This window comes from Cebidichthys violaceus, unplaced genomic scaffold, assembly GCF_023349555.1.
Source record: "Cebidichthys violaceus isolate CVI_PGR_0920_01 unplaced genomic scaffold, fCebVio1.0.p SCAF_1, whole genome shotgun sequence".
Taxonomy (NCBI): domain Eukaryota; kingdom Metazoa; phylum Chordata; class Actinopteri; order Perciformes; family Stichaeidae; genus Cebidichthys; species Cebidichthys violaceus.
This window is the reverse complement of record NW_027176262.1, coordinates 22,628,420-22,642,178: the sequence shown is the minus strand read 5'-3', so window position 1 is coordinate 22,642,178 and position 13,759 is coordinate 22,628,420. Positions and strand designations below refer to the sequence as shown.

General features: G+C 43.4%; 1 protein-coding gene across 3 annotated transcripts in view; it reads right to left on the bottom strand.

The window, feature by feature from the left end:
- Positions 1–4,348: 4,348 nt before the first annotated feature.
- The window catches only part of pitpnm3 (PITPNM family member 3), a 70,685-nt gene continuing 61,274 nt past the window's right edge, over positions 4,349–13,759 (bottom strand). For all 3 annotated transcript variants that reach the window (XM_068715610.1, XM_068715618.1, XM_068715626.1), the window contains 8 exons: positions 12,690–12,806; positions 10,537–10,653; positions 10,302–10,450; positions 9,942–10,091; positions 9,553–9,736; positions 9,196–9,324; positions 8,624–9,015; positions 4,349–7,028 (listed from right to left, as the gene is read on the bottom strand). In XM_068715610.1, coding sequence (XP_068571711.1) covers positions 8,701–9,015; positions 9,196–9,324; positions 9,553–9,736; positions 9,942–10,091; positions 10,302–10,450; positions 10,537–10,653; positions 12,690–12,806 — 1,161 coding nt within the window. In that variant the 3' untranslated portion in view covers positions 4,349–7,028; positions 8,624–8,700. The remainder of the gene's footprint in view (positions 7,029–8,623; positions 9,016–9,195; positions 9,325–9,552; positions 9,737–9,941; positions 10,092–10,301; positions 10,451–10,536; positions 10,654–12,689; positions 12,807–13,759) is intronic.

Genomic DNA, 13,759 nt, shown 5'->3' with positions numbered 1-13,759 from the left:
TGACTTTGGTTCATGATGGAAGCGAAAGGTTTGATCTCTGCTCTGAGGGGACACAGCCTGTCACATCTGATGCCTCGGTGAGCAGTGATATGGGGCTCTGGGCATCTGACCCTCTCCTCTGGAGGGCAATTTGGATAATTGCTTTCTCAAATGCAATCTAGAGATTGTTTTTTTTTTTTTTTTTTACCCACCCTGAAAATATTCTAAGGCAGCAGGTTTCCAAATTCTATAAAAATGTCTTGTGACCCAGAACTTAATTCAGAAGCTGGGTTGTCGGCTGCTATAACAGGATTTTGTACGCATCCAAGCGACCGAGCTTCCAGCCACTGCTGCGCCCTCCCGAATAATTTGGAGACCTATTTTTAATCTTGCTGCAGTGCATCCTTTTGGTCATTTCCCAGACTACCACCAAAACAGCTAAACCATTTATTCCAACGTCAACTAAGGTCAACTACAGTAAGCCTCGTAACCAGTATCACGACATACATTTCGCTTAAAGCTGTGAAATGAGTTCAGATGTACAGAATGTAAAATAAGACAGATTCCAATATAATAACATGTTAAACCAGACCTAAACAGCAGAGTGTTGCCATGCCGACTTGCCAGAGGGACACATCATTATCTCTGCCTCTCCTTGCTGACCTCAGGAATGTGCTTTGGTTAAGAATGAGTGGACTGTTATTTACACCATCTGAGGCTATTCTTGCTGTGTAGAAACCAGGAATCCTGGCCCGGAGAAATGTCCCTCTATATCTCTGTCTCTCTGTCTCTGGTGTCTTGAGCTGTTCAGATTTTAATGCATTCCTCGTCGCTGTCCTGGCATCCATTTATCACCTGCCAGATCACAGAACAAATTAAATCCACTCTGCTGTTTTGGAATAACAATCGGGGTGATTCAGTGGGTGCTGTTGTCAAGCAGAGCTGGAGGTCACGGTGAGTGTTAAGTTGCTGCTAGGTAACTAACTAGTTTTATATTGCAGAGCGTAAACTGGATGACCTCAGGTACATAAGGCTGATGGTTTCTTTCTTATGCAAGCATTACTTTGTGCCCTTCGAACGGCCAATACGGAGATTACGGTTGTTACGACGGAGGGCGTCTGACGTTGCTCGTCTTATGACAAAAGTTGTTGTCAGAGATCATCAGAATATCCTTAAGAAACACAGCACTGTAGCGACAACAGCGCACATTGATTCACAAGATAGGTCCATTGATCTTTAACAAGATTCAGACTCAGTGACCTGAAAAAGCCTCAGATATCCAGGAGTATGACATAAAAGGGAAGCGCCAATCAAGTCCCTGGGATCAGTGATTCACAGGATCTTAGTGGAGAAAGCCTCGGTTACACAGGAAGAAACAATCCATCACGTGTGTACGAGTCTAGTCTAGTGTCTAGTTGAGCTTTTTACATCGAGGTTAAAACAACGAAACAAAACCACCACAACAGATTCAGGAAGACAGACAAACTGCAGCGCTCATGTGCCTGTATTGCATATAGATGCCAGAGTGTAAGTAGACGCACAGTTATGTAAGCATACATGTACAGTATGTGACAGTGTTTCTCTGTTTCACATACATTTCTGTAAGGATTACAGGTACTAGAACCCAAAAAGCACAACTCGGAGACAAAACACAAGTAAAGTTCTTTGACTTAGTTCAGGCAGGGTCAAAACCGGGAGGACCGTCAAACAGGCGAACGAAGCCAATAAGGGGCAGGCAAAAATCCAAGGTCGAATAACAGGCAGACAGGGTCGGAACAGACCGATCGGGAATGATAGCTAAGGTACGCTGGAGAGCTCGGCAACAGAGCACGAGACAATCCGGCAGGGAACAAGTGCAAGTGAGGGGACCTAAATAGTGAAGGGCTAACGAGGGAACGGGCTGCAGGTGAGATGGGGCGTGGAGGACCAGGTGAGGGGAGTGAGAGGTGATCGGGTGTGAATTAAACAAGCAGACAGGATGAAAACAAACGAATATGAAGGGGAATTCGTGACGCATTTCTAACATTCTGATTCTGTTTTTAATAAATGTGTTCCTATACTTCCTATACTGCTTCCTATGTTATATTTCGGGCCAGATGTGACAATCCACATTAAATATAGTTTCTTCATCAATGCCGTTGTGAAATTCAGCGATCGGTTTCGTTGGCTCAGTCGCAGCGCAGAGTGCCACAACAAAACCCTGCAATGTGCTCGGAGGCTGAGAACAGCCACTAAATGGATTGTTTGCACGGTCAGGATTCTGGTCCAAGAGACAGTTTTGTGAAGTGCTACTATCAACACAAGTGACGCAGACTTTTAAAATCCCTGATGAAGGCCTTGTACTCAATCACACGCACTAAATAAAGAGCACACTATCCGAGGAGTGGAAGCAGTTACTTGAGCACCTGGTTGATTAGTGAAGTAGCGACAGTACAGTCTTACTAACGAGGAAAATGACCTTGATTCAAGATATTGATCAGCTGTGATAAGTGAATTATAGAAAGAAAAAAATACAGATTTCTTCTGCGCAAACGAACGTGACAACAGGGAGAATAGGGACACAAATGAAGTGAGCCAGAAACGGTTGCTAAGTTTTAAATCACAGCTTCCACTGTGGCTGACTTTCAACCTTTCATGTGAATCATAAAGTGTAAGAAGCCAGCAGTGCTTCCCTTCGCAGGGGAGCAATTTCTTTGCCTGTTTTCCCAGACCATATGTTACTAATGATGCGGCTTGGAGAATCACAGCTCCAGCTCATTATGCCACATGCCTGGCGTAGAATAAAACAGACTCGTAAAAAACAGGCCATTTTCCTTGTCACCTTCACCGTGATCCAGACAAATCCTCAGTTTGATGAAATCCCTGTTCGTCATGCTCTCCTCACTGACATATCTCGAGAAAAGTTTAGACAATTTAAACAGCTAAATAGTCGACGCGCTTCTGGCTCGTGTATTTTACATAGTGATCGATCTCAACGCATCCTTTGGACAATGCTGGCAGACATTTCATTTGAACAGCTTAAGCTTGTTGTCATAGACATGAGTAGTGAACAATTACTTGGTTGGGTTATTGTTTTATATAACATATAGACAGTCATGCCCTGGGTTGAATTGTATAACTTGAGAGATCCCATATAGAACACTGTCAAATCTATTCCGTAATCTACTTCATCTTTTGACTAACTATCTAAACTAAACTAATGACATTCCCAACAAACTCTGCTGTATTTTATGTGAGGTCCTAATTTGCAAATTTTTGTATGCTAAAACTTAGATGGCAACCATGGTAAACATTATACCTGCTAATCATCAGCATGTTAGCATCGCCATTGTGACGTTCTGACGACCTCAAGCAGCCCTGTCTCCTAAAAATAACATTCCCATACAAGGAAAACTGCATTGTGAATTATGTTTTGAGGGAAACGTGTTATGTTGTGGATTACATTTGCCTTTTGACGTGTCACAAGTGAGCTTCAAATGAGTCGAAAGTGTGTGCGGGGATACATTGAGGTATCTCTGAATGAAATGGGTTTCATGGTTACCCAGAAGTCCCCCCCTTTCACAGACATGCCCATTCAATGCTAATCCAATGCAGTTGTTTTTGCGTGCATGCATTTGAATATGTCTGTCAACTGGGATCCCTAAACCGTTTTGCAATAACATAAATTGGGTATGAGTGTAACGCTGAGACTCTTGTGGATTCAATGAGCTCATTTGTATTCATTTTTCTAGTCCACATAGGGGGTTTCTTGACATTTCCCTGAGCAGGAGCTCCAATGCCCTTCTTGCAGAAGTTGCCAAATGTCTTTTTTTTTTTTTTTTTTTAATACCAAAGCACAGCATGAGGTTTTTTTTTAAAGAGTTCATCAAGGTCTTGGTGTCTTAATGTGGTATTGGAGGGATTATTGACATTTCTTTTTGAACAATCAACCCTGCAGTCTGTGGCGAAACCACTGGAGAGCGAATGGATGAACGCTTTTATTTCGCGCAATCAACACAGGCTTGAATCCATTTATTGGTTAAGCAGAAGCGCTGCTCTGATGAGGGCGTGGGACAGCATAAGACCACTGCCACTGTAAAAGCCACGCGTCCCTAATGTCTGTACTCAATGCTAAATCAAATCGGCTGGACTGATTCAGCCACTAATTCAGCTCAGAGAATGGTGATAAAACAAGGTAAGCTGGAGGCAGGTTTCTAATACTGACTTTACAACACAGTAAGCCTTTACGAAATCCAAATAAGAGGATATCCCCAGTCATGTCCGATGCCCCCACACTCAAACTCTGAAGTAACATAAAGCGCATCAGAGGGGATTCAGCTTCTCTGTAGATGGAAAGCATGTGGAGGTAATTCTTCGAATGTGAAATATCTTTATTTCTGCAATAATGAAAGACGGACTGAGTCCAATAAACACAACAGCATGTTCATCATTACAGGAGATCTGTACAAAACAATACACTTTGTAGCAATGAAACCAGGTGTTTTGTCCACATTGGTCAAAAGGCCAGTGTCAAATACTCATAAGACCACAAAACAAACAAAATCAACGTTTTTCACACCATGTTAGTTAACTTACCAAAGCCTACTTAATAAGTCATACGAATTGTTAATAAATGGCAAACTAGGTCAATACCCAATAGTTAAGTCATGATTGGGTAAATACTAATCATTTGAAAACATCAATTAGTACTTAGTGAGAGGATAATTATATTAATTCAATACTAATTGTAAAAACACTCACGTCTCCAAACAAATGCAATCATTTTACATTGTACAATATATCCTTTTTTTTCTGTGAATATTGGGATTCTGATTTGCATTTCACCCAACATGTGGTGTTTGAATGTATGACCATTAATTCTTATCCTCCCCTTATTTACAAATAACTACTCGTATCACTAGTTCAGAGTATGACAAAGATGACACTTGATATCCATTCCTCAACAATATGAAATAATGAACATGCACAGAACAATCACCATTTAACCATTAGATCATCATTTGCCATTTACTAACATCGTACTAAAATGCTGCCCAGCATACATATTTCACTCCCCCGGTGTATCGTCATGGAGACAAATATCACCATGTGTTCTACGAACTCGATTATTGTGTAGCTTATGCGTTGATGGGGATGATCATTTTGTTGCTTGGCAAAACAATGTTTCAGTATTTCACAATCTTAATGCAAAACGAAATGGAGTTCGGCATTTAAGTATTGGTTCTACATTATTATACATTTACCAAAGTTAATGCTATTCAGTGCACTGCAATTACAGGGGCGGCACTACAGAGAGTCATATGTACTTAGTAGTGGTAATCAAACAGCTAATTACTGGACCACCTATTGTGTACAGGCGGGGAAAGAAAGGGACTAGACTGCTCCCTCCTGGCTGACACGGTCCGCTCTGCTACGCGGGTTTTCAGTTAAACCAAGACCCTCCGAGAACTCGTAAGCCTTATTTTCTTTCATAGCAGGTTTAAAAACCTCGACTAAGTAATCCTCTGACACAGTGCTTCAATCCAAACCTATAAAATAGATGCTCAGTGAGAACATGACGGTGTGTTAACGCGCTGACGTGTCCTCGTCACAGCTGTCTTCGTGTTCACGGTAAATACAACTCTACGACAAATACCTAGACGCTCACTCACACACACACACACACACACGCACACACACACACACACACACACACACACACACACACACACACACACATACTGTGTACAGTATCTAAAACGTGTCAAAGCAAAAATATCAACTTGATAAAATGCACTTTGTCATAAACTCAACACTTTGGTCAAACAAATCAAATAACTGTCTCTACACAACATCAAATACAATTTAAGGCAAAAAATCAACGATTCAACAAGTCAAACAACAAAAGGTTCAAAAACGTACGTTGAAAATATTTCTATTTACAATATTTCCTCATAGAAAAATATGTTTGACTTGCACAGTTTTAAACATGGATTCAATTCGACCCCGAGTGCACAAGACAGCATCAGATTTATTCACACATTTATTGGTTCCGGTGCAGCTATACTCAAATGGATGCAAGGGCATCCTGGTGGAAATCCAACTGGCATGGGGTGTACTGCACAGTACAATATCCTGCAAGCAACTGCAACTACCGAGCAACTAAACTAATGTCGCCAATGATGATAATTACACTGTCATTTTAATTACCTAGATGAACAAGTTCTGATCACTTTTTACATCCGTGTCTGTCAATCTGTAAACATTTTTTTTGGTCAAACCAACAAACCATTTTGTGTTTAATCTTCCAGGAGTCACACTAACCAACAAGCAGCGAACAGTGCAGGAAAAACAAAAACTACAAATACAATGAAACACAACTCTTTGATTCTGAAGCGAGCGCCGAAGCTGAATTGAGAACCACTGCGGTGTTCTTCCATAGTGCAAGTGCGCATGTGGACCCGATCTGAGGCGGCCGTCGAAACGCCTGTTCTGCCAGACAAAGTCCAGAAGCCACAATGCGAGCGAGACGTCTTACGGCGGGAGTGAAATGGAGGCCGGCGGAGCTCGCGTGCAGCGTGAACCTAAATGTCACAGTGCTTCTGTGTCCACAGGCCCAAACAGGGACGACGTGCGTCGAGTATTTACACCAGCGGACGGTTACGGTCACTGTCACTGTCAGCACAGCGGTCTGATTGCATCGGGTAATCTGTTGCAAGGTCTCAACAGGTTCCAAGTCACCGCCGTCGCCGCATCCTTCATCCTCTGAAGCCTGTGTGCATGAATACGCGCATATATCTACTATCTGAAGTACATTTTCTTTAAATTTTTTTTTACAATTAGACACAATTTTTAGCGCAACAGGGACATTCGCAAATATCCTTGCCATCCCTCTGCAACTGCTCACAATTTTAGGCACAAAGACTAATAATCCACTGAGCAGGTCATGAGAAAAAGGGCCGAAAACAGGAGGAGAAGTGTAGAGGGCCAAGCAGGAGGTAAAGCTGAGCTGCGAGGGATACCAGCCGAGGATCCGATGTACATGTATCTGCATGGTGGTAGAGGTGACACTGTCAAAAGAGAGAGGGAACTTAGTGACGTCTCTCACATTCGATAAGCGTCAACATATTTTGTTCATATACAGGCTCTCACAGTGACACAGCTTTAATTTCCATATTTGCACAAACAAAATTTCCAAATATGGAAATAAGTGGATTTCAAGTTTGGAAGGGCAGTTTTAGCTCAGCAGTAGGCCTACTTGCATAATCATCACCATTGGGAAATTTAAATTCAGTACTCCAAAGGGAGCTGCTGCTAATAATAGCTTCTCTTACTCCACAGGAATATTAAGTATCCAGAAAAACGATTCATTGTTTGTTACTTTCCTGCGTTGCTGATCTGTTTTCTTTCTCTCCTTGCGCTCTTAGACTTCACGTTATTCATAAAAGATACTAATGCATCTGTGACTGAAAGCGTGAGGACCGTAATGTATCGTGCACATCACAGAACATAATGTAATCAGGGCGGACGTTTATTGACTTTGTCGGAACTCAACAGTAGCGAACAAAATCAATCTGTGTTTGCGTCAAAGCTTTGTTGAGCCTCGAGCTCTTAAAGGCTTAACAGACGATGCAGCGAAAAAATAAAAAGGTGAAAGGCTGCATTATTCAACGGCGCAACAGCGACGGTTATCCTTAAATGGGAAACAATAAAAACACAACTTCACAGGTGGTGCAGCAATCCCAGGAGTTGGATTCTGACAATCTTTACCGCTTTTGTTGCTCTTACCTAACGCCTGATCACAGGCTGTCTGAGAAAAAAAGATGGGGGCTTTGCACGGCATTAGAACTTTTGTTTTCCGCTGTGAAAAGTGATAGGCGGCACAGTCAACCATCACCACATCGTTTGATGTTTCCACATTTAATTTGTATTTTTGTTATCTGCTTAAAAAACTCCACCAATTCTATGGATGCAGTTCATTTCATTTGTTTTGAGACGTACTGCTCTGTCGAATGTATTTTGTGGCTCTGGGGGAAGCTTTCTGAAGTCTGAAATCACCTTGATGGTGTCAAAACATTGCATCTGTTTTGTGCAGATTATCTATTTTGTGCTGAAGACTAAGATGTAGAACAGACAGATTGTGTTACAAACTGACGGTGGGGATTTGTTAAAAGTGGGCTTGGACAGTCAGAGGCCGTGTGCGGATGTCTTATCAAAGACACCGCCAGCCTGGAGCTTGTATATGATCATCTGACTGCCTCTGTTTACCGCTAGAAAAGTACAACGGTATTCCTTCTTACAAGAATAAGACAGATGTTGTTATAACCAAAACATATTCTTTAAAGGAGCAGTGTGTAACATTTGGAGGGATCTACTGAAATGGACTAGGTTTTAGCTTAGAATGAGCCCATTATATCTATATATAATAGGGCGTGGGTCCTCTTCCGAAGAGTCCGCCACGTTGCAGCAACATGCTTCTACGGTAGCCCAGAACGGACAAACCAAGCACATCTGAAGGCCGCCGTAACTCTCCAACCCACTTGGAAAGGGAGGGCTGAGCAGAGAGGTGTTTAGTTGGTTGAAATCTGCAACCTCACTGACAGATGCCAGTACATCCTACACACTGGTCCTTTAAAACACCCATTTTAAAAACATAAGATGTCACCTTGGCCCTGGACACTAAGACAACTTTGTTCTCCTCCTCTTCTTTAGTCCTGCAATCCTTCCATCTCTTTTTTGACGTCAGGGAGTGGTGTCTCCACGGTGAATGGAGGGCCGTCCCCACGCGCCTTGTCCTCCTCCTCCTCCGTGGTCCTTATCCGACTCCGGCTGGCTCTGAGCTCGCTCAGGCTTGGGGTTGGGTGTGCACGGCGGGTCGGGTTGTTGCACAGACATGGTCCTGCGCAGGTGGGTGCGCTTACACAGGAAGTCAGGCTTCGCCGAGAGACCAAAAGAGCCCTTCCTTAGGACCATACGAACTGATGTGGATTTCTTGGGTCTGGCTCTGTGCCCAAACTGAAGGGTTGAGAGGTGCGCTGCATATCCCTCGCTCAGGAACTACACATACCACACAGAGCAAGGGTTAACAAAAAAAGAATGAAAGAGAGTAGTTCAAAAAATTCAAGTAAATGGGAAAAACCAAGAGGAAAACCAAAACCTTTCAAGTAAAAAAGGCAAACAGAAACACTATGAAATACTTCTAACGAGAGAGATGAAAGACAATGAAAATCAAACTACCTGGCACTGATTTTGGTACTTCTTCGAAGGTCTGCCAACAATATAAATCTGTGAGGGGCAGAGGCCGAGCATGTTGTAAACAGAGATGTCCTTCATGGAGCCATAAGCAGAGTTGATCTTAATGTGACACTGGTAAGAGAGAGAACAGTCAGTCAGAGATGTTTGTGACATTTCAATGCAGCACAACTCAAGGCTACAACGCTGTGAGCTCGCACAAGAGTGATCACATGGATGATGGAAATCAAGATCACTGTAGGGGGGGGGGGGGGGGGGGGAGAGAAAAAAATGTTTTGCATGCTTTGTAAAAAAAAAAGATGAAATGCCAATGTCAGAACGAAGATTGTCTGAGGAGCGTACCTCCTGTATGAGGTTCCTGAGGAAGATGGTCTTTTGTCGAAGGGGATCATGGACCAGGCCTTCAGAAAAGAAGATCATGCCGTGCGGAAAATTGTGCTGCGACAGCCAAGACACCACCCGCTGCTTCTGCATATCAGGGCGGCCTGTGATGTAGATGATCAGATAACCCAGGTCCTGCCAATGCCTGCATGTGAACACATAACATCAAACACACTTCGAAGTCTTTCATTTTGATCATTTGTGGCCTCATCACGGAGACGACACGCTGAAATGCTTAAAGTGCTCCGTGTACAGATTCACTTCTGGACGTTTTCCGTCAATCTCTGAAGTGGGGAATGTCATTTGCGGCCACAGCCGCGAAACACAATTGGAGGCTGTTAACCGGTTACCTGACGACATCGACAGCTCCGGGGCGAACTTTGGGGTCACTGCCCATGATCGACACACTAGCAGCAAAAGAGCCATCGATGCTGAAGACCACACACTCCATGCCCCGCGGCAACACAGTCAGGTAGGCCTCTGCGCTTGTTTGATCGCCCCTTGGGAAAGAAAGAGAGAGAGAGAGAAACTGCTTTTGCTGCACATGGTTGTAACTCCCTTCAAGGGACTTCACACTCTCAGGCTAGAAGCGCACACGCACACACACACACACACACACACACACACACACACACACACACACACACTCACTGCACAAATACAGTCTTATTTGATAATTCAGCACTCTGTAATGCCACATGGATGCTTACTTGACCACCATTTTAATCGGATAGACTCCCAGGCCGAGCTTCTTGCTCTTGGGTATCGTGTATGTGACTCTGCCGCTGCTGTTGGTCACCTCGATGTCAAAGTGCACCCAGCGGCCGGACTGAGGTTGTGTCATTAGCAGGATGTCCACCTAAGAGGGGCAGAGTGGGTCAACAGCTTGGAGATTAACGTAAGCACATTCTATCCGTTGTACACAGTCGTGTCGCTGCTTTTCACCTTTTCTCCGGTCAGAGTGACCATGTCCAAGGGGCCGTACATGAAGCGACCAACCAGGGTTTGAGGCCCATCCTCGGTGGCAATGACGTCATTCACCCTGTGGTTGGCAGTGACGTTCTACAGCAGATGACAAGAGCACAAAACACAGTTCAGTCAAGGTCTTTATTGCCACTTCGGTGATGCTCTGGAGCCAATCTCATAATGTAATGCTGAAGATAGTGAGATGAGGTAGAAAGCTCTGAAAAAGGGACTTTAAAATCAGATTAAACCAACTCATAAAAGCCAGAGACACATAGCGTTTGTTGAACATGAACACATACAGTATCTAAAGCTGCTACAATCCATATTTTAATAGCATCAATGGATCTAATGAGTAATGTGCAAAGGGGTCACTTCTACTGGCTCAGGAGTTTGAGCGGGTTGTGGTTTGGGGTTTGATCCCCGGCTCCTACCATCCACATGTAGAAGTGTCCTGAACCCCAAGTTACAGCAAGGTAATTGCTCCTAATGCTTAGGATGGGTTAAATGCAGAGGTCAAAGTTCATGTGTAAAATTGTATTTAGACTTCCTCTTATCCCTCGGCAGCTAGGTCCACTCTCACTGCTCTCATCAGAGAACATTTATCAAAGAGTTGGACGATGAGGTTGTTTTTGTCGTTATAACGGATGTGAGGTACTTGTTTGGAAATCTTCAGCAGAAATATATAAAATAGCCATTGTTAAGTGAAAAGGATACTTCCATGTCTCCTTCTTTTTTTCCACGTTGCATCATTCAGTGAGTAGCTGAAGTGAGTCAGCAGAGAAACCCTAATCCCTGAATCTGTTCTTGCTGAAATGGCAGCGTTTCAGTAGCACATTATAAGCACCCTAATGTACAGTTCTCCACTCGGTCGCGGTTCACCATGTCAGAAATTTCAATTCTTCCGTCGACTTCTCTGCCATTCCTGTAACCTTCACTTCATCCTGGAAAGTTTTGCTCGGCACACGTGCTCTTTTTTCCCCACTCCCTGCTTCTGACAAGGAAGTTCAACATTTCCAATTGTTAGAACAAGGTCTTACCTACTGATCCAGTGATGGCAAGCATGCAGAGTAAGCAAACCATACATGCACACCTGAGCACAGTACAAAAAAAAAAACCCCTCACAGCGACTGTGATTTAAGGAGTCCTGACAGTGGTCAATATCTACTTAAATCTCCCAGATGCAGTTTTCTAGGTACTCTGTATGCCCTTATGTGGAAAAACGACACGCGCCTTCCATAGCACCATCCACTCACAGATAAAGTGTGGAAGAGATGAGTTTGGGGAGTCGGACTACCGCCTGCGAAAGAGCAGCATGTACAAGAAACAATTGCCACACTAGCGGTCCCTCTCCAGCCGTGACAACACCTCTTACCGAGGCGAGGAAGATCAGAAATAGACGCCTACTCTCTCTGAGTAGTATCACTCTGCAGCAGATGAGCCGGCTGCGCCCCGATTGAATCGGCACGGAGCGGCTCTAAATCTCCACACACTGAATCGTATTCAGGATGAGGCAACTTTTTTTCTCTTTGAGCACTTGCATCAGAGACACATCACTCGGACAAGGCGAGGCACGAACAAGATGACACTGAGAACAGAACAAACCTTCGCAGACTTAAATATAGATGTTTTCACATGGTACTCTGGCTATTTCTGGCCTCGCGAAAAGCAAAACTAAATTCTTCTCTTTAGAAAATGGCAGATAAAAGGAGCACTCGGTGAACGGCGATATGACCTTGATTGTTCTACTCTGCGGCGCTCAGAAGCATGAAGCGATCGCGTGCGTCTGCCCGTCTCAAGGTGAAAGCGCGGGAGCATTTTGAAGAATTGTAGATCTACGATCACAAAGTCCACCACACTAAAGCGCTACAACCACAGCAGTTCGGGATAACTTTATTTTCAGTTTGAATGAATGCAAGGCCATTGCGGCAGAAGAACAACATCCGCTGTGTGGGTGGTTGTTTCTCTTTTGAGTGTTTTCTGAGAGAGAGGGGCAACCTTAGAGACAATTTCTCAGGATGTGTTATATCTGGTGTCCGAGCCAACGTGCTTCGTTGAAATATTCACAAATTTGTTATACATTAAGATGACAAAAGTATCTTTGTGCAAAATGAACCAACCAAATAATTCATTACCCTTAGTTTGACATGTGTCCTCCTTCTGAGCCATTTTTCTCGCGGGCTGGAGGGAGAGAACGGAGCGGAGCCCAAACTGTCCGCTTCCTGGGTCTTCACACAGTCACATCCCATGAGCTGTCAACAAACACATGCATATATGTATATATGTATATATATATATATATATATAAGAGCAGGCATTTCAACACACAAACCTTTGATATCACATCCTTCTGTTAAGCAGACCGAACAGATTTGTAATAACTCTAGTCTCACAATAATACCATGGAAGGCTAACCATCTGAGGCCTAGAAATTAAATCGGAAATTATGTTTAGGGATCATACATCACAATTCTGATGGGAAGCGTTTGTGACAAGAGCAGCACTGAGACAGATTAAAGGCTAAGGGGTGATTTGGAGTCCTCAAATACTACACAAAGAATCCATGCAAATCATTCCTGACTCTTGGATGTAGAGAGGCTCCTTGTTTCATGTAAGACTGGAAGACGTTCTCTTGCACGCCGAGCTCGGATTGAGAGAAAGGTAAATGATTCAGCTTTAACAAATTATGTTCTGTGCAGCCCTTAAATTCCGTAACGATCCCTTAATACAACGCTGAGCTGTAAACCACTGAAGCAAAATAACGATCTTCGGGTTTATTAGCTTCCTGATGGCGTCGATGGCACTTATTTTTCCCTGCGCGCTCTCCTTATTCCCCTCACGTTTCCTCACAAAGACGACATGCTGCAGCAGACAGCGGCAGGGTGGGAGTCCTGCTTTCTAATGATCGAGTTCAAAGACCGCCGGCGTTTCCAGGGAATTTGAACAGGGCATGATGTTATACACCCATCTTATTTATCTATTCTTCTTGTCCTGCTCTTTGTTGTGTCAGAGGAGTTAAGGGCCTATACTTGTCATTACAACAGATGCACAAATACACACTACACATGAATGTTATAATGTAATGTGTATAATATACCATATATATATATATATATATATATATATATATATATATATATATATATATATATATATGGGCCGTTCAGCAGATATATGCTGGTAGTAACACTTCCACTGCTCAAGG